The following is a 24,234-nucleotide window of genomic DNA, read 5'->3' on the forward strand; positions in this document are numbered from 1 at the left end:
ATCAATGAAAAATGTCTCTTTTGTCCCAACACTGTACTCGATAATTTGAAAACAAATCACGTTTTTTTTATTGTACTTCACTAGTCTGTATTTCATTATTCACCTGATACCAGCTTTATGATTTGTTCCAAATGATATGACATTTAAGCGTAACCCCAAAGGTGGCTCCACTAGTACTTTTAAGTATGAATGGGTTTGGGCCTAACCTGCCCATACAATTTAGCTACTCCTGTTAGAGGATTGTGCAAATTGGAAGCAGACATTGTTTTCATGCATCTTCCAGTTAAAAAAAAAAAGTCACAAAAGAGACCGCCATCAACTAACAGATTTAACTTTTCAATAGTTTTTTTTAAAGTCTGCAAATGCAGGATAGCCATATTATTATAGGTGAAATAGTAAAGTTGAACAACAAATGCACAACTCTGAAGTAATAGAGGTGCGAAATGAAAATGGTGCAGCAAAACAATACATAATTTACAAAGTGAACAACTAGACAAATAGAAACATTAATTAACAAGTATGAGTGCATATCTATTCATCTCTTTAAAATCCAAAGATCTTGCAGTGGAATGCAAGACTAGTCTTATTTTTATAAGGATGATGATGATGATGCTGCTAAAACTAAAATGAAACTTTATCTTAAAATCAAATAAGTAACTCGGCATATTTAAAAAAAAAATGTATTGGCTCAGTGGTAATTCACAAAGATTTCATTACCTGTATTTACGGGCTGCTGCAGTGGCTTTCTGAAGAGTATTCTGCATAATGTTGCTCTTGCTAAGTGCACAAGGAAGCAGGAATCAAAGTGTCTAATATTTCCCCTTCAAAGTCCAGTCTACTTAGAACTGTGCAAAGACAGGATGAAGAAGGAAAAAAAAAACAAAATACAAAAACACACACGACACTCCCCACAGGAACACAGATATTACTAGAGAAATGAATTTCACCTTGTGATATGTTGCATATAATTTGGTAAATATTTTGCATGTCTACATTTGTAATCTAGACAACGCAAATGTAACAGTAGATGGTGTTTTAGGAGCCCTGTTTCACTTCATTAATGACAACTGCGGTGCTTCGATGTTTATCTAACCAATCACCCTTTGGCAACAGTGACTGTGTTTGGACTTACAAACCTATAAGCCATCGCCTGCAAGAAGGCCATAAACCAACTAAACATAGCGACTGGAAGAGGAGTTATACCTGAACACTTACATTGGGATAAAGCAATTCTATTGGTCTGGAGTAGGGCAATTTATGAATAGTTTTGAATTGGAGGCCATTCTATACTACGACGCCCCATTGGTTTGTGTTAAGAATGGTATAAAGTTGGTCACCTTGCCTTAACCTTTCTCTCTTTCACCATCAGGCCACGATGAAGACAACTCTATGTTGGCAGCCATATTGAGACAGGCATGTGGCCTTTTTCAATACTCCATTCAATGGCTGTATGGTAGTAAAACAAGCTATACTGAAGATAAGCCAAGAGCCACCTATGGATGGAAGATGCACTGCTATTTAGGCTTAAGGGTACAGGTGGCCAATATTCATATAGTACTCTGCTTCCTTAATACCCTCTTGCTTGAGCATTTGTATCAATAATACACAGTTAAGTGTGTAACTTAACTCATACCTGTTTATTTACTCTGCCTAATTGCCTGATGTTACAAAGGTTGGTGCTAAAGTATCTGATCATTAAGTGGTAAGTGTGTAGGAGTTTAGACTTATTGTTAAGGTCTACAAAATTAAGAGTATAAAAGTAAAAAATAGGGTCACCATAGGACACAATAAAACACAACTTCAAACATTACCAAAACGTGTAACAGCTCTTTGTTTTTTTTTCCCCCTCTTGCAGAAGTATATGGAAAAGAACCAATCCAACTAGACAGTAAACTACCTACAACTTCCAGGAATGGCAGCATTGTCATTTGTGTGAACTTTAGATTATCTGGGTTGTTTACTTATGCCACCTAATTTACATTCCCCCACTGTACAAATACTTTTAAAATCATCCGATATGTTGACCACAGATAAAATAAACTTACATAGCAGATTAAGGGTGAGAAAAACCAAGGCTTGATAGCATAAACTTATCCAGCAATTTAGTAAATGATTACTATTTGGCTATTTACCACTGACAAGAATAGGACACCGAAGAGAAAGAGAGTAAAATAAACATTATTTGTTTCCACTTTCTGTTTTATTTTGTAAGTGGTTTGAACATAGAGGTTTCCAGTTTAGCTGCACTTTCGACTAGTAATGCTGGCTAAATATGGCACTGGAGAGTGGCGACATGTTAAATGTTCAATAAGAAATTCATTGTACAATAAACTGTTGAATTTGAAAATCAGTTAACAAGTGCCATCAATGAAGATCCTTCACATGCCAAAACCTCGACCTATCAAATAAATGCTGTTCTTTCTTTATAAATAAGGTAAATAAATTTGAAAAAAGTAAGAAATCTTTAATTTAACATTCCAAAGAACTCTATTGTGTATATTATGGATCAAATACAATCAAAAACACAAAAGTATATTCTGAGGTTGTGTGGTGGAATTTGTACACTTGCTGTCAGTTTACAATGAGAGCATTAGTAATAATACAAATTGAAACTGAAATTGCTTAAATTACAAACAAAGAAATGAAACAAATCTGTACATATAAAAAGAAAAAATAAAAGTTGTTACACAAATATTGTGTGTAGTTAATTTGTGATGTAGAGTGACTTTGGGTTCTCATTTAATTTACATGTGAATAACTGAATAATGCAATACTCCGCCCAATTTTTTTATACGTTACATACCCCATGTAGATTGTAGGGGTGGGCAAGAATTTTTAATCTCATGTTTTCATGGAGAAAGTACATAACAAAAAGATTCTAATTACACAGGACCGAATAGTGGCTAACCTTGGACAATGGCAAACAACGTGAAAAACATCTCGAAAAATCATGTAACGCGTACTGCATAATTCATATGTCTGTGGTCCAGTTCTATGCTCAAAATGTGCAAGATGCATGCTCTTTGCTAAAATGTTATAAATCTTTACTTCTACATAACTCAGCATACAAGATACTTTCCATAATGCTGCACTTTTAGATTGAAGATCTGCCAATCCCCTAGACTCACTGGTCAAGAGTCCCGTCTTCAATTTACCACGGACATTTTTCACATTGTTTTCTGTTGTTCAGCAGTGGTCACTATTATGTCCCTTTCAGTTAGAATCTTTGTCATGTACTTTCTCTATGAAAACAGGAGATTTAAAATGTCCTCAGCCACTAACACAAACTACATGGAGTAACAAATAAGTTTACATAGGTTATAAATTTTTGGGTGGATTATTCTTTTAAATGTGGTACATTAAAGCCAAGGGTAAAGTCTTACCATGACTATGAATACAGAAATAAGAATGAATAAGAAAATTTCAGTTACTCAGGAAAAAAAAAGCACTCGTTTATAAAATCAGATGAAAAAAATACAAAGTAAAAGATTTTTTTACAAAATAGAAAAATAGCTTAGGCACCAGTCTATTAAATACATCTTTCAAAACATCAAAAAAGGTTTAGCTAAAGTAGTGCAATCATAAAAGATGCATGTTGCTTTAAAAGTACTTGCTTAAACAAGCATCTTGGAAATGTCCTTCAAGAAGAGAGCTCAATGGCTCTTTAAGATTGGAGAGAAAAGCTCAAGACTTATTTAATAGAACTTACAACCAGCACTCAACAAAAACAATGGGAATTTCTTTAAGAAAAGATTTCTTAAGAGACTCCCAAAATTCTATACAGGATAATATTTAGTTTAACTATTTGGGAGGATGGTGGTTGGGGGGGTCAAGAACAAAGAATTCCACTATGCATTTTCTTTGAAAGTAATACAAAATATATTAACAATGTGCAGAACATAATGTTCTTGATACTTTTCTTTTTCTGATATAACAATTACTGAAGAGGGTAATAATTAGTTTTGTGCTCCAAGTATTTTAGTTTTCTTCAGTGATATTAATAGTGGTTGTTTTATCTTTGGTTTCTCATCAAAAAGCTTAGCTTCACTCTCTGTAGTTGGAAAGCGACTTTGGTAAATTTCTGGATACTCCTTCTGAAACTGTAACAAAAGAGGACATTCATCAGAATTTACAGACATGCAGCTTAGTTTTAAAAGTACAAATAAAAAAAGCCACATCATGTACTGTTTTTCAAGGTTCTCTGAACAGATTTCACATTTTCAATGTATAAGTAAAGCTGCTTCAATTGTAGTTTGTTCCCAACCCTCAAAATGTCTTCAGAATTTGTAAGCTCTCAAGTATTTGGGGAAGACGGGCCATTTTCGGCTATACAAATTACCATGCAAAGTCACCATAAAATGAATTACAGATGGCATAAGTTCTTTAAGTTTGAAGATCTCTTCAATAACATTTGAAATATCTGAAACTGACATAAAAAGATGTCAAAATAGATGTTCAGTCAATTCTAAATTTCATGTGCCTTTCAAGATGCAATTGCATTTTCAAAAGTCTCTAAAATATTTCCTGCAAAACCTTCTATGTTTTAATTGAGACTTGCCAATTTTAAGACCTATGTAAATATACTTTGAGATATCTTGAAAAGTGTTTCAGATATCTGAAACTGGACAGCAGGCTATTTAGAGAGATCTGGAATGTGCATTTCACATCTCTTTAATTGTATTTCAGACATGCTTTTTAAAAATGTCTTTATAAACAATTTCAGGTATGTTGAAATAAAATCGGAGATATATTGAAAAGCATTAAGATATTTCAAATGAAAAAAAGAAATCAGCAGATGACACATGCATTTTAGGATATTTTGATTATACTTAAAGAAATCTTAAAACAACATCCTGGCCATGAATTTCTAGAAATCATAAAATACCTTTTAAATTAATATTAGATAGCAGCAAAAGCTATCTTAAAAATGACAAAAATCTAATTAAAAATATCCAATTTTATAGGAAATCATTTCAAGATATCTCAGAATACCAAGTTACTTTAAGAGATATCTTGAAACGTATTTGTGATACGTTAAAAAACATTTCAGGCATTTGAGAGCAATCAAGGTGACATTTTATGATAGGTCGAATCACATCAGAGATATCTGAATGTACATTTACGATATCTTGAAACACTGATCTCAAAAGTAATCTAATTCAATTTAAAACATCTTAAAATGCATTTTGGGATAAACCTAAGTGTTAGCTCAGCTTGCCGCGAGTACCTGCCCCCACAAGACTTATTTGCAATTCATGTCAAAAGCCATTAGTTTTTGGCATTAACTGCTAATTACATGTAATGAGATCAGATTATGTTTCATTTACTGTAGGTACTGAACCAAGCAAACTGACAGAATGCAGAGCTAGCTGTTTGGAACAGAATTTTCATTTATGTTTTTACATTTTTTTCCACTGCCACCTGCTTCTTAAAAGAAAATGAAATCAAAAATACTAAAAATAAAAAATTCTAGTTAGAAATCTCAGGAAACAAGACCTTTTAACACATTGACATTTTTGAAAAGACCAATTCAGGAGTATGTTTTATAAAGTGAACACATTCACTTGCACTTGTTGTATGTTTAATGATGCCAGAACAGTGCTGAGAGTGTTGCAAATTAAAAACTGCCAAGTAAAAATCAAATTCTTTTCTTTTCCTTTTAAACAAAACATCATAATAATTGTAATATGGATTTACTTTAAGTCATAAAAGAAGATAGAATGCAGTGTATGAAGAGTACCTTGTTCATATATGAAACTGGCATTCACTACTAAACACAGAGTTAAAAAACAAAACATTTGGTTCAATGATCCTAGCCCTAAGGAATGAATGCCCACCTGTTTAAGCTTCTTCTTTTTATCCTTAACAGAGATGTTTTTTTCTTTGATGAGACTTTCTAACAACTCTGCAATTGCTACTTGAGATGCAGAAACCTTCTGTTGCTCAAATTCCTGAGGACTTATTTGCTTGCAGAAAGAATAGGATGGCAAAGTGGCACTAGCATTTCCACTTGGATATGTGATCTAGCCAATAAAATATTAAAACAGTTAAGCATTGTATAACAAGCATTGTCACTTAGCAAAGCTACAGTAACTTTTTGGATAGTTCTGACTTTGGTCACAGGCATCAGCATTTAGTACACACATACATATTATATATACTCGTGTACAAGTCAGGTCTTGAAACCTGAGAAATCGATCATAGAAATCAGCCCATCCAAAACTGCAACAATTTTTTTTTTTTTTAATCTTCTTGCCTCCTCCAATCTCACATCAGTTTCTCTGTCGCATCGAATTTCGTTGCAGCAGTGCAGTTACCAATTTCTTTCGCTACTTCAACGATGTTTAATTTAGAACCAGCTTCATATTTTCTTCTGGTTGAACGCTCCTTGGTAGATAAGGGATGCTCTTACGATAAAGATACATGAGGGTGTGAGATACAAAAAACAAATCAGTGCAAACGTCACTTCGAAATAGCTCGGGTTACCGTGTGGTCACGTAGGCACCATACATATATAAAAAAAAAAAAAAAGGCCGTGTGCTCCGTAGTTACTCTCTTAGGTGGGCGTTAGCATATCATAATCTCTTGTAACAATAGCGTGAATTTTCGGCATTCCACTTATACAACCGACATTATAAAATACCAAAAATTATCCTGTAAAATCAAGTCCCAACTTATCTGCGGGATAACTGATCCACGAGTATATACAGTACAGACAAACACACAATTTGATTTGTGTTGTGCACTCTTCCTCTTCTGAGGGAAAGTGTATGCATATGAACAATCTTCCATCTAGAAAACCAGATGGCAGTGTGCACTGTGATGAGGTAGGCCTTGGAAAATTTATGCTAAAAAAACAAGCTGCACGTTGATAAAATAAATCAGAAGCAAAAATGCTGGCATGAATTTGTTGGGAAAAGCAATGCAAATGAATCTCAGATCTGGAAAAGCAACGCTGGAAAAATTCACAACAGACCAAGGCTGTTTAGTGTACTGTTGTATCACCCACCCCACCCTATTGCTGTGTGGCATGTTCAATTTGATTTTATATACTTTAATAATCCCCGAGGGGAAACGGTCTTTTCACATGACCTTTGGGGGATCAGAATGTATAGCAAATTGTAATTGTATAGCACTCCTGGTGCAATTGTCAGGTTTACAGGCATTACTCAAGGGCGCAGTATTTACTTTTTAGGTTGTAAATGCCTGGTGTCGGAGGATTTGGTCATGAATGGGGATCATTTCTGAAGTTCAGTTTTAAACAGTAGGAGGAGCTACTTGCTTTAAGTGTGGTTACATTTCTGGGGAAAGCTTATCATTACCACAATGTTAATGAATAAATCTATTAAATTTTTGTCTGCTTGATTTAATCTGGAATATCCATGACTCAGGGGCATGCATTACACTCACTGTGTTAACAATATAAAATGCACAACCTGGAAAAGGCTGCAGACCAATGATCATCATAATGGGCAGAGTTACACAGAGTATACACTCATCTAAAGGATTATTAGGAATACCTGTTCAATTTCTCATTAATGCAATTATCTAATCAACCAATCACATGGCAGTTGCTTCAATGCATTTAGGGGTGTGGTCCTGGTCAAGACAATCTCCTGAACTCCAAACTGAATGTCAGAATGGGAAAGAAAGGTGATTTAAGCAATTTTGAGCGTGGCATGGTTGTTGGTGCCAGACGGGCCGGTCTGAGTATTTCACAATCTTCTCAGTTACTGGGATTTTCACGCACAACCATTTCTAGGGTTTACAAAGAATGGTGTGAAAAGGGAAAAACATCCAGTATGCGGCAGTCCTGTGGGCGAAAATGCCTTGTTGATGCTAGAGGTCAGAGGAGAATGGGCCGACTGATTCAAGCTGATAGAAGAGCAACTTTAACTGAAATAACCACTCGTTACAACCAAGGTATGCAGCAAAGCATTTGTGAAGCCACAACACGCGGATGGGCTACAACAGCAGAAGACCCCACCGGGTACCACTCATCTCCACTACAAATAGGAAAAAGAGGCTACAATTTGCACGAGCTCACCAAAACTGGACAGTTGAAGACTGGAAAAATGTTGCCTGGTCTGATGAGTCTCGATTTCTGTTGAGACATTCAAATGGTAGAGTCAGAATTTGGCGTAAACAGAATGAGAACATGGATCCATCATGCCTTGTTACCACTGTGCAGGCTGGTGGTGGTGGTGGTGTAATGGTGTGGGGGATGTTTTCTTGGCACACTTTAGGCCCCTTAGTGCCAATTGGGCATCATTTAAATGCCACGGGCTACCTGAGCATTGTTTCTGTCCATGTCCATCCCTTCATGACCACCATGTACCCATCCTCTGATGGCTACTTCCAGCAGGATAATCCACCATGTCACAAAGCTCGAATCATTTCAAATTGGTTTCTTGAACATGACAATGAGTTCACTGTACTAAAATGGCCCCCACAGTCACCAGATCTCAACCCAATAGAGCATCTTTGGGATGTGGTGGAACGGAGCCGTGCCCTGGATGTGCATCCCACAAATCTCCATCAACTGCAAGACGCTATCCTATTAATATGGGCCAACATTTCTAAAGAATGCTTTCAGCACCTTGTTGAATCAATGCCATGTAGAATTAAGGCAGTTCTGAAGGCGAAAGGGGGTCAAACACTGTATTAGTATGGTGGTCCTAATAATCCTTTAGGTGAGTGTATATACTAGCTGATAAAACTAAATGCAACAGGCTGCCTTAGCTAATTGTTTAGGTATTTGCTAACTGAAAAACCCATACTCTGAAGGATCAATTATGTTTTCTACTAGCTCTAAATACACATAGCAGATTATATTAATGTGTATCATGTATGATTATACATTTGTGCAAAGGTTTTTAGGTAAGGTATTAACGCACTTCCTGCAGTTTTTATTTTTTTTTAAACATACCTTAACTTTTCTGAGGTAGTCAATATAGTCCAAAACAGCACTTTGCAGATAAACAGGTATCTGAAGAATCTCCCGATGATGATCCATGAAGAAGGAGACTAACCTGGTGGCTAAGAGTTCATCTAAGTCAACTTCCTCTTCACAACATAGTATACAATGTGAAAAGGTATGTATCATCTGAAAGGAAAGAATACACTGACATTTTGCATCTGAATTAAAAAAAGAAAAAAAAAAAAAAAAAAACACATACATTTTTTGAAAACTGATGGTACATAGATCCTTGTTAATAATGTATACTCTTTCTTGACAAAGCAGACTGAAGTTTCCAACTTTATTCATTTTCTCAAACTGCTTCCAGCATTGAAACCAATTCAAGAAAACTAAGGCTTAATGCCATCGTTAACCCAGGACATCAAGTGAAGGTTATTTTAATAAATAAAAGTCAGTAAAAATATTTCCCCATTTATAACCTTTGACATTTGTAATAGTTTATGAAGCAAAAATGGCTTCGAAATTTGATAAATAGAGAAAATACTACTTTAAATATTGTTTTCAAAGTTGTAGTCTTACCAGAGTTCGTGTGCCTATGGCATCATGAAGTCGTGGCATGTCGACATTTTCGCTCATTCGAGACATCATTCTCATTAGCAACTGGAGTCTGCGCCGATTGGCTGGAGGTAGAAATAATGTACAGAGCTGCAGTGCCTCAATTGCAACCCTTTCCAAAGGAGGTTGAAGTAAACCTTTCAAAAGGAGGAAGCATTCAGTAGTTTAAAAAGGAGAAATGAATTGGAAGCCCCAATGTAAATGCTTTAGTAAATGTTTTTCATCAAGGTAGTCAAACAAACGCAACAAAGCATTCCTTGCTTTTGTAGTTTAGCTGAAGAATTTCTTTGTTTTTAATAAATTACATCTCATTAATAACCTTAGCATAAAGCATGTGTGTGAATAAAGTAATTCTGTATATTTTGTTTTAGTCATTATTTGCCATTTAAAGGTCATGATATCACGCAGGAGTACAATCATGTTTAAATATTCATCATTTCCTTACCTTCTTATATTTACTACTTCTATAATATATTGTGCTTTTATATCTACAGGCATTCAAAAAAAATCCCCCTCTCTTTGATAGTTTGACATGAAAATTAAATATAAATAAGAAACAACACATGACGAAATTCTGTAGCAGACGGAGAAGGAGTTCACTTAAGGGTGTTTTAGGGTCTTGCAATGTAACAGCAGCATGTAGGCATGATTTGCCTATTAATACAGCAAATGGGTTAGGAATGAACATACTGTATGAATGGACAACTTTCCAATTTGTAGATAATAAAGGTGATCTGAAATGAAGATTGATACACAGAATAAAATGAAGAACTTATACGCAAGTTTGACAGAGTCAGCATAACCTTCTATTATAGAGCAGGAGTAGCTGATGGTGCCAAGCCATGTAGCCTCTTCAAATTGTGGATAATGTGCATGGACACAAGTTAGGCATATCACAGTACACAGAAATCTTTAAGTGACATGAATATTTATTTTTAGAATGGTCTAATAAGACCAGACACCTCCTAGATCATTTAAAAGGTGGCCAAAAACAAATGTTTCCTTTGGCAGTTCTCTAAACAAGAGTTAAACTGGAGGAAATGAAATGTATACGTTTGTGCCAGCTTTCTGGGAGAACAAGTCCGTTTAGATTTAGGTTTTGTGTTTGCTAGCTATCCTCCATCTGTATATACTATACATTAAATAAAAAAAAAACAAAAACCTCTCTTCTATAACCCTTGTTCATGAAGAAATAGGATTTTACTTACTAAAATGAGAATCACAAAACAGAGAAGGCAAATGTGTATATTCCCCTTTACTAATTTAGAAACAATGTTCTATTTCCTAACAGGTACATCTCTGTATGGCTTATGTAGCCAAATCTATACTAGGCTACCCAGAACCAAAGAGCCTCTATGTCCGGTCACTGTTCAGGAGAGGGTGTAGAGGAGGTCCACGGGGTTCACACTAAATGACGAGGTGGACCAGGTCGGGGGTAAACATTAACACTATACAAGATTATAGAGAGTGTTATACCTGCATCACATTCTCTCCTTGAACTTTTAAACTTGCATTGTGTTTTTATCAGTCTTTAATTTATATTTTTATCAGTATGCTGCTGGATTTTGTGAATTTCCCCTTGGGGATTAATAAAGTATCTATCTTTAATGTAGGAATGGACATCCTTCACATATTCAATAACTGTGATGGCCAGTGCAATTTTTTTATGCTGTGATTTGCTGGGCTTGTAACATTACTTCAGGAGAGGCCCAACAAATCAATAAGCTAATTAAAAGGGCAAGCTCAGGAACAGGAAGCCCTCTGGATCACCGGAAGGTAGCAGTAAAAGAGAGTGCCATTATGAACAATGCTGCACATCCTCTCTGACACACTAAAATGGAGGACTTTCAGCCATCAAATTATACTGCAGAAGTGTGTCAAGAAACATTATGGGGCTCCTTCACACCAAATGCAATACACCTACAGTGGGTACGGAAAGTATTCAGACCCCCTTCAATTTTTCACTCTGTTATATTGCAGCCATTTGCTAAAATCATTTAAATTAATTTTTTTCCTCATTAATGTACACACAGCACCCCATATTGACAGACAAAAAAAGAATTTTGAAATTGTTGCAGATTTATTAAAAAAGAAAAAGTGAAATATCACATGGTCCTAAGTATTCAGACCCTTTGCTCAGTATTTAGTAGAAGCACCCTTTTGAGCTAATACAGCCATGAGTCTTCTTGGGAAAGATGCAACAAGTTTTTTCACACCTGGATTTGGGGATCCTCTGCCATTCCTCCTTGCAGATCCTCTCTAGTTCTGTCAGGTTGGATGGTAAACGTTGGTGGACAGCCATTTTAGGTCTCTCAGAGATGCTCAATTGGGTTTAAGTCAGGGCTCTGGCTGGGCCATTCAAGAACAGTCACAGAGTTGTTGTGAAGCCACTCCTTCGTTATTTTAGCTGTGTGCTTAGGGTCATTGTCTTGTTGGAAGGTAAACCTTCGGCCCAGTCTGAGGTCCTTAGCACTAGGGAGAAGGTTTTTGTCCAGGATATCCCTGTACTTGGCCGCATTCATCTTTCCCTCAATTGCAACCAGTCATCCTGACCCTGCAGCTGAAAAACACCCCCACTGCATGATGCTGCCACTGCCATGCTTCACTGTGGGGACTGTATTGGACAAGTGATGAGCAGTGCCTGGTTCTCTCCACACATACCACTTAGAATTAAGGCCAAAAAGTTCTATCTTGGTCTCATCAGACCAGAGAATCTTATTTCTCACCATCTCAGAGTCCTTCAGGTGTCTTTTAGCAAACTCCATGCGGGCTGTCATGTGTCTTGCACTGAGGAGAGGCTTCCGACAGGCCACTCTGCCATAAAGCCCTGACTGGTGGAGGGCTGCAGTGATGGTTGACTTTCTACAACTTTCTCCCATCTCCTGACTGCATCTCTGGAGCTCAGCCAAAGTGATCTTTGGGTTCTTCTTTACCTCTCTCACCAAGGCTCTTCTCCCCCGGTAGCTCAGCTTGGCTGGACGGCCAGCTCTAGGAAGGGTTCTGGTCGTCCCAAACATCTTCCATTTAAGGATTATGGAGGCCACTGTGCTCTTAGGAACCTTAAGTGCAGCAGAAATTTTTTTGTAACCTTGGCCAGATCTGTGCTTTGCCACAATTCTGTCTCTGAGCTCTTCAGGCAGTTCCTTTGACCTCATGATTCTCTGACATGCATTGTGAGCTGTAAGGTCTTATATAGACAGGTGTGTGGCTTTCCTAATCAAGTCCAATCAGTATAATCAAACACAACTGGACTCAAATGAAGGTGATCTCAAGGATGAACATGTAAACTCCACACAAATATAAATATATGAGTGTCACAGCAAAGGGTCTGAATATTTAGGACCATGCGATATTTCAGTTTTTCTTTTTTTTAATAAATCTGCAACAATTTCAAAAATCCTTTTTTTGTCTGTCAATATGGGGTGCTGTGTGTACATTAATGAGAAAAAAAAATAATTTAAATGATTTTAGCAAATGGCTGCAATATAACAAAGAGTGAAAAATTGAAGGGGGTCTGAATACTTTCCGTACCCACTGTACATAATAACTCACTGTGACTGAGTCTACCAAGCCAGAAGTTTTGTCTTTTTAATTTTCTAGCTTTTTAGTCACTCTGGAGTGCGTTCAGACCACAGTGTGTGAGTATATGTATATTTATGTATTTATTTATCAACCTACTAGCCGTACCCCATGGCCTTGTCCGTGTAGTAGTGGAACAGGACAGTGAGGAGGGCCCCGCCCAGCTCCCTACTTCTGACGTTACAGTTCCCCCTCCCTGTGGCCTGCAGCATCTGCCTCGGATTAGCGCAAATACGTTGCTCCTGCAAGCGGACTATGATTCTTAGTGCGATGACAGAAGTCACAAAATCTACTATAATGTTCAAGCAAATTACAGAAAAACAAACCTGATCTAAATCCGTTAAGTAGTTACCTCATGAAAAGCAGACAGACAGACACTGGATTTTAAATTTATATATATATATATATATATATATATATATATATATATATATATATATATATAAATTTATAATTTATACAGGGTATATAAAGATTTATGTATTTATTTCTTTAAAGAGCATCTGTAAAAAAACAAAATTTACTGTTGGGGACAAATAAAGTTCTATCTAGTACAAAGTCCGAAAATTAGGTTAAGACCTTACTGTTGAATAAGTGTTTATGATGGTGCCCGTTTGGATACATTCTTCATACACTGTGTAGGTGGATGCCTCCCGTAAACTTGGATTATTGGAGACTTTACAGAAATGTAATACAGTCAACTACCATTGTGGCTCACTGAAACCTGGATGGCCTAAAAGCATCTGTGTCACAAGGCTCATAATAAGCTGTCCTTTAAGGGAGTGTGGGATCCAAGGGGACTGAATTTACATGCTTTTGTCATTTGCTTACAGACCTCACTCAGAAAAATCCAATTACATATAAACTCAGAAGGTACCGGAATACACAATGCTTGCAGTCTAAAAAAAATAAATAAATAAAAAATAAAGACACTTGCTTAAAAAAGAAGCATCATTTAATTAAAGAAAAATGCTGCTTCCACACAACTTCCAAAACTACTTAGTCTTGACATATTTAAGTTAGATGAATAACTTAAAATTATTCCTCATACTTTTTGCAATGCACTGCAATGCATGTTATTACCTCCATCATCACCAACAAACAGAATGTCAACAAATGTGTCAATTTTAGCTGAGGAAATTACAGCAAATGAGAATTTTCAGTAAAAGTATTTCTGGCTATAAACTACAGTATATGATAAAAGTGTTAAAAGATGTTGTGACATAAACTCAGCTACAGTGACATGGTGCTGCTTCATTACTTTGCCAGTGGAGTAATGCTTAAGTTTTATACACTGCATGCATGGTATATACTGGCCTGAATCTCACTGTCTCTCTGTTCTGAATGTTGCAATGTTGGGGAAACCAGTTTAAAAGTAGGAGAGCTGCTGAAATTCCTTCATTCTTAAAATGAAGCACCTTACTGAAAATAGAGCAGGATGTAGAATGCTATGGAAGGAGTCTGCAGCCGTATATTCTCTACAAAAGTACCATATGTCAAGAAGTGTACACCAACTAATGGACTGCAGGTGTGCTGCTGGAAACTAGCAGTCTCCTTTATAAACTTTTCATTTTATCTTTATTTCCATGCATGTAATTTTCTTTGAAAAATAAATGTAAAACTGATTTGTAAAACCTGAAACTGATCTTACTAGTATACAAACAGAAGAGCGCTCTTGTATTGGCAGGCTACTCACTTACCTAAGAACTCACCTTTACACTGCACAGTTGTTGCGAGATCTAATCAAGGTCACACATGTCAGAAAAACTACTTGCTATGTGCTTTAGAAGTGACCCGGAGTTTATTTTGGTTTAATGCACAAGTTTGTTTGGAAAGAACAACAACACATATTATGTCTTATACCTACGGTTGTAAGTAGACAGAATAAAAAGCAGCTAGGATAAATTATTTATTACCCAATTTGAATAAACATGATCCCATTAACTCTTTTTGTAGCTTATGAATGTTCTGGTAATTCAAGTTTTAATGTGCAACCTAAATTTAAAAATGCAAAACTAAGAGGGAAAAGTTGTTAGTACAGACAACATCAGTCACAAAGTGCTTGAGAGCCAAATATCATTCCATTTTTTCATTTTACTGCAGAAAAGACATAAAAAAACATGCACGTTTGCAGTCTTGGTTATTGAGAGCAAGTTAATTTCTACTGTTCCTAATGCTTCCTTTAAAATGTGAATGGTACTTGAATACAATGCATTTCAGAAATGGCACAAAACAAGGCATGCAACATAAATCTTACTTTCATCAGCAGTATGAGGATGTGCAAAATTGGGCAAAGGCAACACAGCTGCAGATGTAGCACTCTTGCTAAGTTCCAAAGTGCTTTTCCAGGGCCTGTTTGGACAATTAGAGTGAGTATACTCCTGAGGCTTAGAAACCATTAAACTACTTCTACTTGGACTTCTCTGTAGTTTGTTCAAAGAGCAATTTGATTTATTTACATCTGGGGCAATGGGAATGCTTAAACTAGAATAACTTCCATATTCTTCTTTGTATCCAAAACCAACACAGCTTCCAGCACTGACTGATCTGCTCATCTTTGGTTGTTTCCCAGACTGCAATGCTGGCGAGGAATTGTCGCGGCAAAAACGATTAGATTTTGTAGGAGGCCTACTGATTTCTGATGGAGCAGCAATGGCAGTATCTTCTTGATTGTTGCATTTCTGACTTGATTGCTTGGGATAAATTCTATATGATGTCATTTCAACAGTCTTATTGATTGCTGTAATCAAACATGGCAATGAACTTTCTTCAGACTGAAATGTTGTTTGTGAATTACTAATGAAAGCTCCCTCTTTTGAAACATCCAGTAAACCTTCTAAAGAACAACTATTAGACCAAGACTTTGACAGCATCCTCACACGTGATAAGCTCTGATGTTTGCCCCTGAGATCATTAGTACTACTTGCTCTTCTGCTGGCCAGAACAAAATGATCCAGTGCCTTTGCAGAACCTTTTGGAAGAACGCGTTTGATTGCTCTGGTGCTTTCTTCAAGCCCCTTATTTTGTGGGGACTGAGGTTCTTCTAAACATTCCTTGCACGCTAAACTCAATAGGAGACATTCAGTTGATTTAAATGGATTAATCTCATTTAAATGTGCAGTTTTGGCTGGTTGATGACAATAGGACTCATCTTCAATTTTTCGCTTTCCTTTTCGTATTTTTGGCGTCATTACGTAGCCACATAACACTAGCAAAAAACAAAAGAAATAAATAAGCCAAACACACATTAGTTATTAGAAAGGTTGTGACAGAAATGGTGCAAGTGGGAAAAGAAGCAGTTAGTTAAAATGAAAACAGAAGCATACATATTCACAGTTAGTTAAAGCAGCACAAGTAAAAAGCGTCACACAAAGTTTCAAAAGAACTCAATAGAAGTGCCAAGTTTATGAATGTCAAAACATTTATTACTTTACATTTTCTAGTCCATTTTGAAAACTTTTTCAAGGAAGTCATTAAATCTTAAAAAGCGCCACCGAGGGGAAACAATGCCCCGGACTGATGGATTTCATTCACATTTTATGGTAAAGGCTCACATAATTTAAAGAAAGGAAGAAGAAAAAAAAAAAAAAAAACTCTAAATGTAAGTGGTATCAGAAAGTGCTTTTTGAGTACAAGTCAGAAATTTTTAACATTTCACTTTGATTATAAGAGCAACAGAAGAGACTTTTTACAGAGGGAATGTGCAGTAGAATTCCAACCTGAGGATTTATTTATTTTTCAATTCTAGCTCCTACTCCTTAGGTAATTTTAAGCACACAATCTCCATATATTAGTGGAGTGCCTCTTAAAGTAAAAAAAAAAAAAAACACTTCAAATACAGTTTGAATACTGAAGGTTTTAGCTTGCAAAAATTGAATAGGTTTCTACATACTGTATATAACAACAGCTTAATCAAATCCATATATTCAATGGCATTAGGGCTTAAAGTGTTTTGGATAGAGGATCACTTTGATAAACTAATGATACCAACCTAGGTGGATTGGCAGAATCTAGAATCTGTTGAAACATTACTGAATGACTTGGACAGCATAAAAGGCTTGGTCAGATTTGTGGCAGATGTAATACTTAATATATTTGTATATTAAATTTCAAGTAGGAAGTAAAAAATGTTAGGTTTGAATACACAATGGGAGGAAAATTTGATTTTTTTTGGTCTGACATTTATCCAAACAAAAATTTGTGCTATTTTCTTAAAAGAAAACAGTTTTGCTTGGTAACGGGCAAGCCAGACTGAGCTGCACTGCAATTTCTCATTTATATTTTTGTTCATTTAAGCAACATAGCCACAAAAAGAGGCACATTTATCTGTGGCAGCACAGCTTAATGCGAAAATCTAAACTATAATTCTGAAAATGCACCCATACTCTGTTTGTGACAGATAACGAATTTGCACATGAATTAATTCAGTGATCTTGCAAGTCAGCTATCAGTAGAGCACAAACTTTGTAACAAAATTTAAAACAGAATTACAAAAGAAGCCTCTGCCAAATAAGTGTTTAAATACAAATAAGAGACACTTTAATAATATATATATATATATATATACACATGAATACATACCTAGAATATTCACAAATAGTTCATAAAATTCAAAAGTAAGTAAAGGTTCAGTAAGATTCAGGAAATAGTCTGAAACAGATTTAAAAACATCTCTTTCAAATCCTGGGTACGAAGGTTCACTTGATTCATATTTGGGCCCTTAAGTGAAAATAAGGTAAGAGAACAACACAATTAAAAGTGCTTTGTCACATCAAAGAGACAGACCAGGCAAGTAAAAAAAACATTTTTAATTAATAAATGGAAAAAAATGGGGATGTTGGCTTCAAAAATAATCAACAAATATTTCTATGTATTATATACTGACCAATTTATAACTTTTTTGCATTGTAAACACTATATTCAAGCAATTCCAGTGAACTGGCGAAAGATTATTTTCTAAGAATAAATTATTAACACCGTAAAACCGAGAGATTAGCAGAAACTGTAAAAAAATTTGAGCGGTTTAGTATATATGCAAACCACACCTGACAAGGCTCTGTAAATCAACTATCTTCAATTCAATTAATCTATTTAATCCAGCTAAGTATCACAAGGGCTGATCTCAGCAAAACCAGCAATAAAGTAAAACCACACATATATGCATACTAGCAAAATATCCGCGCTTCGCAGCGGAGAAGTAGTGTGTTAAAGTAGTAATGAAAAAGAAAAGGAAACATTTTGAAAATAATGTAACATGATTGTCAATATAATTGTTTTGTCACTGTCACTGTAGATGGGGGTGCCAGAATCCATCAAGGAAGAAAAATGAAACACATTATTTGTACAAAATCTTAATTTATTTATCCATTCCTAAACAATTAAATGGGCAGGCTATTTCGTATTAGTGCAAAACGCTGTTTGTTAAAATGGATGACTCCCGCTCTTACGTGCAAGTCTGCGTGGATATTATGAACTATCGTATCTGTTCAAGTTCTATTTAAATTTTAAATAGAAGGAATTTTTATTTAGTCGACAGAAATATCTTTGTTAGGAATGCAAGTTAAATGTAGGCATCATTGCATAAATTTTTCTTCACCATAGAAATGTAAAGAGTAAATTCACCTTTTCACATTTCAACCAAAGATATTTGTGTCGACTAAATAGAACTTGAAAAGATATATTTTTTCGAATGTGATCGCCCAATTTAGATCGAGTTGACGCGCACTATATCGAGCCTGCGTGCTATTGTGCTTTCGCCTGCGTGCCTCAATAAGTCACCCTCCCCTCGCTCTTACTTTTTTACCGTTCATGTAATGACTACACGGAGTATGGTTTTACCAAAACAATCATTGATGGCGAATAAAATATCCATTATTCATAAAGCTTCAATTGGTGATCTGTCTTTCTGCGTTAACCGCATATTTTTTCATACGTCTCAAACCAAGGGGGTGCGAGGGTAAAATGAATCGGGAAGCGCGGATATATATGTAGGTGTGCGTGTGTGTATATATATTTATGTATATAGAAATAATGCAAAGAGTACACGACACGTGTTTCGCCCTAATTTTGGGGTCATCAGGAGTGCACACCCTCTCGGGAATCGAACCTCGGACGTTGACGCTAGAGGCGAAGCCTCTTCCATTGCACCACTGTGTGTGGTTTGTCTATTTGAGAGTATGTAGATCGGGGTATATATATATATCCAGCTAAGTATCACAACACACACACACACACATATATATATACACATATATATATATACACATATATATATACACACATATATATATACACACATATATATATATACACACATATATATATATACACACATATATATATATATATATATACACACATATATATATACACACACATATATATATATATATACACACATATATATACACATATATATATATATATATATATATATATATATATATACCTCATAGCGGAGAAGTAGTGTGTTAAAGAAGTTATGAAAAAGAAAAGGGAACATTTTAAAAATAACGGAACATGATTGTCAATATACAGTAATTGTTTTGTGAGTGTTATGAGGATTTGATTATCATTATTTCTTTCAATCAGGTTCGTATTTGTAGGATGTGTTGTGTTCAAGTTACATTCCGTGTTTGTCAATCCTTGTAAAGATAACAGGTTTCATTCATCGATTCATTTCTCACTGCATCAATAAACAGCTTGTCTTCCTCTTTATCCGAGACGTGACACACTGCATGCACGGGTTTTTGTTACACTGTCTTCCTTTAGCGGGACATTGACTTTTTCCACCGTGTGGTTTGTTTCCGCAGTAGCTGCACTTATGAATTTGCTTGTATGTGTCACACGCTTCATATTTTTTTGCTGCCTTCTCAATTGTATAATTCGGTTTTTGTTCAGCACTCTTTGGAACGGTTGCTTTTTGTCTGTGTACTGTGTCGGTTCATGTGAGCTGCTCGGTGTACATGCATCGAAGGTTCCCAGCTCTGCTTGTGCCATCTCGTGCGATGTCCATGGTTTTATTTAATGGCCATCGAGCAGAAGTCTATTATAGTATATGGACGAAAAAATAGGTTCCAGTTATGACCATTACGCGTAGAATTTCGAAATGAAACCTGCCCAACTTTTGTAAGTAAGCTGAAAGGAATGAGCCTGCCAAATTTCAGCCTTCTACCTACACGGGAAGTTGGAGAATTAGTGATGAGTGAGTCAGTCAGTCAGTCAGCGAGGGCTTTGCCTTTTATTAGTATAGATATACACACACACAAACATACATACATATATACTAGCAAAATACCCGTGCTTCGCAGCCGAGAAGTGTGTTTCAAGAAGTTATGAAAAAGAAAAGGAAACATTTTAAAAATAATGTATCATTTGCTTTCTATTCGTTTGCATATGCACAGTCCTTCACCAGCAATTATTTAATGTTAGCTCAGACCAGGCACTTAAAATTTTCTCTAGCACGTTTGCCGAGTTTGTGCCAAACAGTATTCTATCTCTGACCATCTCATCTTCGTTTTCATAAGCAAAGTCCTTCACCAGCAATATTAACTCCGTTACAAAGTGATCAAAAGTATCGTTTATACCCTGCATCCTTCTCAGTAAACTAGTATATAGTGAATATCGTATTCGTCTTAGGCATGACAAACGCCAGCGGCAGCGTGTCTATGAACTTAATTTAAAGTTAAGCTTTACACGTTGCTTTCCTATTCGTTTGCATAAGCACAGTCCTTCACCAGCAAGTTTAAACTCCGTTACAGCAATTTTAACTCTGGTACAAAGTGATCCAAAGTCTCGTTTATACCCCGCGTCTTCTCATTAAACTTGTATCTCGCAAATATCCTATTCGTCGTAGGCATGACAAACTCCAGCGGCAGTGAGTCTATAAACATAATTTAAACTTACGGTTTACACTGTGCTTTGCTTCCACAGTAGCTGTACTTATGATTCAATTCAAACTCAAAATGAGTGAAAATGTAATTCCATATAATTTCTAATTAGAATTTTGACTAATCACAGTCAAAATTATAAAGATCAAAAACAAGAATTCACATGAACAAAATAATTCACATGTAACATTAAATGTAAAATGGCGTGCAATACATATGCTTAGAATTAAAAGAACAGTCGGAATGACTACAGACCGGCAGCATTAAACAGGATATAGTCATAATCCCTTCCAGTTTGTGCTTCATCACAACCAGTCTACGTTGTGATGCATCATACAATCCTGGGACATCTGGATAATAAACACTGATATGCCACAGTTTTGTTTATAGACTACAGATCAGTATTTAACACTGCTGTAGCAATAGACCTGACCAACCAACTCCTCAATTTAGGATTCCGTGCCACCCTCTGCAACTTGATTTTGAACTTTTTACACACCTTAGTATGCGAGAATTGTCTACACTGACTCTCAAACTAGGCGCTTCACAATATAGGAGGATGAGCTTCCTTCTGTACTTCTTTTTTTACATCCAACTGTGTGGCCAGACATAGCTCTAACTTCTTCATTAAATTTCCTGGTGACACCACCATCATTGGTATAAATTACCAACAATGATGAGATAGTTTACAGAGAAGAGGTCTATCTGCAAACTCAGTGGTGCCAGGACAACAGCCTCACCGTTAACTTTAGCAAAACTAAGGAGTTTGTCATAGACTTTAGAAATAAGGTGGAAGACCGCACTGACATCTACATGTAGTTGAAAAAAGTTGACATCGATAGGATGTTGAAAGAGTTAGCAGTTTTACATTTCTTGGAGTGATTGTCTATTGTCAAAAATGTTCACCAGCACCTCAACTTAATACCTTACATAGGTTAAGAGTATTATTAAAGAGCTTAGCCATCCTGCATAGCTGTTTTTCTTATTCCTCCCTTCTGGCAGTCAGTACAGGGACATTAGCACTTGCACCAGTTGATTCAGAGACAGCTTCTAACCACAGGTCATAATTTTGGTGAACAGTCAATCAAAAGAATTCATCCCGACTGGGATGGAGAGAGATTCCTTACCGGGCCATGAGACCATAATGCAAGGACAGCTTGGAAGGAGCTACAACCCTGCAGGGATGCGTGGAGGTCTTTATCCCAATTGGGGTGAGAAGGTAATGAAAGAACTGGGAAAACATGGATGCAAGAAGCAGTTCATTCCCCCACACAGTAGGTAGCAGTGTCCCTCCAGACTGTTCCCAGTTAGGACTCCCACAGGGTTGCATACAAGCAGACCAGTCAGGGGTCCTTGGATACTGTAACAGGGCACTGCTAGGGGAAAGACTGCCCTGGTTTCCATTTGACCTACAAGTGCTTCAGAGGACCACTGTTGGGACAATGGAAGCACTTACCGCATCCAACTTAAAAGAAGCTCGTTGCATACACTTGGGGAGTCTAAGTTGGGAGGCAGTGGGCAAAGCTTACTGGGAGGAGGGAAGGAGGAATAAATTGTATATGTTTTTGTGTTGGTCTGGCAGATGCTCATTTGGAAAGTTACTTATGTCAAATAAAATAATTTTTTTGAGATTAAAGTTGTACTGGGTTGTTGTGTTTGTGGTTTAGGGCTCGGGACATCCAATTGTGGTTACAAGATATACATGTTGCATTCTCCATATACATTTTTTTTTTTTTTAGTATTGTTATTTTTGTTAGCTGTTCTGAGAGGACTCGCAGGTAAGAATATCTCTGCATGTATGTACCCATGGCAATAATCTTGACTTTGTTTAAGCAACTGTGATCCTTAAATGTGGCATGACTTCTGGTTAAATCTTGATCCAGGTTATTTTGAGACCTACATTTGACACTACCTTTAGGAAATAACATGATCCCCCTCCTTGTTTCCAAACAAAGAATTACAATTCTCTCCCCATTTCAATTAATTTATGACAAGTTGTGCAAGAAAACGTATGTATTGAATAACCTTCTGACACATTCAAAACAATTAATTGAAGTCCTAGAAAGATTTTTAGCATTTAATTTTTATTTTTAAAACTTAAAGAGACAATAATAAAATATTTAAGTGCAACTGCATGTACAAGTACAGAACAAAAATAATATCGGCTTTGAATGTTGTGTAAATGCAGAATAGAGGTATTCCACATGTATCTTATCTGGTGCAAGCCAATTAGGCAAAAATGCAAGATCCCCTCTACGTGGTAAGTCTACTGGTGCATTAATAGCTTGTATAGGGATCTGTTTTACAATTAGCAACAGTGACTGGACGGGGAAAAATAGCAGAATATACAAGTTGAAACAAATTTTTTTAAGTTAAATTTGAAAGATTAAATGAATCAATTATTACGGTCTCACCTATTATGTGTTTCTGATTTAAGATAAATGAGTTTGGAAATTTGCCAGCGTGTTTTAAAAGGAGCTTTTGGCAAAATCAAAAATACATTCTTGGTGCTTAATAGGTATACCAACTATCAACAAAAATCAGTATACTGCGAGCGGAGTTATTTAACATGGACACACAATGACAATAGATGCTGTTCATATGCACCCAATAAAACAAGAATTTGTTACATTGTCCAGTTTGTGCTGAATATTTAATCTAAGTCTTAACTCTTTGTAGCATACTATAGACCAATAAAAACTCATCTAAGAGTTGAACTGCAGTTGTCCACTTGTGTGTCATGCACTCACTGGTATTTTGGTGCTCATGGTGATTAACGTAAAGGTCTTACTTTACTTTTTTTGATGTAAAGTAATTCTAAGCATTTTTATTGCTACTATTATTTATTTACTTAAAAGAATGGATCCCTATCAAACCCCCAATATTCAAGGAGAAACCCCCACATATTTATTCAAACCAATTTGAATAAGTGGTTTGCCTAAACAAGAGAAAATAGACAGTCACAAGAATGTAACTTTTAAAATGCCAACAGTGTTACTTACAGTTTGCCAAACACTTCATAGCAGAGAGTACCCAGTGAGGGAGGTCATCTGAAGAGAGGAGAAAGCATTTTAACAACAAAGGGAATAAAAGAAACCACACACACACAGATGAAATTAGATAGCAGTGTAAATCATTTAAAACAAAAAAAGTTATGAAAAGTTAAGGATATATTCAAAGTGAAGACACACACGCACACCACACTGTACCCAAGTCACTACAAACTGGTAA

At 36.1% G+C, this 24,234-nt stretch overlaps 2 protein-coding genes across 3 annotated transcripts in view; both read right to left on the minus strand.

The window, feature by feature from the left end:
- Positions 1-733, minus strand: part of LOC120538348 (retinoid isomerohydrolase-like) — an 80,155-nt gene extending 79,422 nt beyond the window's left edge. Inside the window, exon 1 of the mRNA XM_039767816.1 lies at positions 718-733. The gene's annotated coding sequence lies outside the window, so the exon portion shown is untranslated. The remainder of the gene's footprint in view (positions 1-717) is intronic.
- A 1,448-nt stretch (positions 734-2,181) lies between these two features.
- Positions 2,182-24,234, minus strand: part of LOC120538349 (DEP domain-containing protein 1A-like) — a 42,030-nt gene continuing 19,977 nt past the window's right edge. Inside the window, exons 6-12 of one of the 2 annotated variants that reach the window (XM_039767817.1) lie at positions 24,006-24,053; positions 17,696-17,833; positions 15,372-16,322; positions 9,500-9,672; positions 8,930-9,106; positions 5,838-6,023; positions 2,182-4,100 (exon numbers count right to left, since the gene is read on the minus strand). In XM_039767817.1, the coding sequence (XP_039623751.1) occupies positions 3,957-4,100; positions 5,838-6,023; positions 8,930-9,106; positions 9,500-9,672; positions 15,372-16,322; positions 17,696-17,833; positions 24,006-24,053 (1,817 nt within the window). In that variant the 3' untranslated portion in view covers positions 2,182-3,956. The remainder of the gene's footprint in view (positions 4,101-5,837; positions 6,024-8,929; positions 9,107-9,499; positions 9,673-15,371; positions 16,323-17,695; positions 17,834-24,005; positions 24,054-24,234) is intronic. The other variant, XM_039767818.1, reaches the window with a different exon arrangement.

Source organism: Polypterus senegalus, chromosome 10, assembly GCF_016835505.1.
Source record: "Polypterus senegalus isolate Bchr_013 chromosome 10, ASM1683550v1, whole genome shotgun sequence".
NCBI classification, from domain to species: Eukaryota; Metazoa; Chordata; class Cladistia; order Polypteriformes; family Polypteridae; genus Polypterus; species Polypterus senegalus.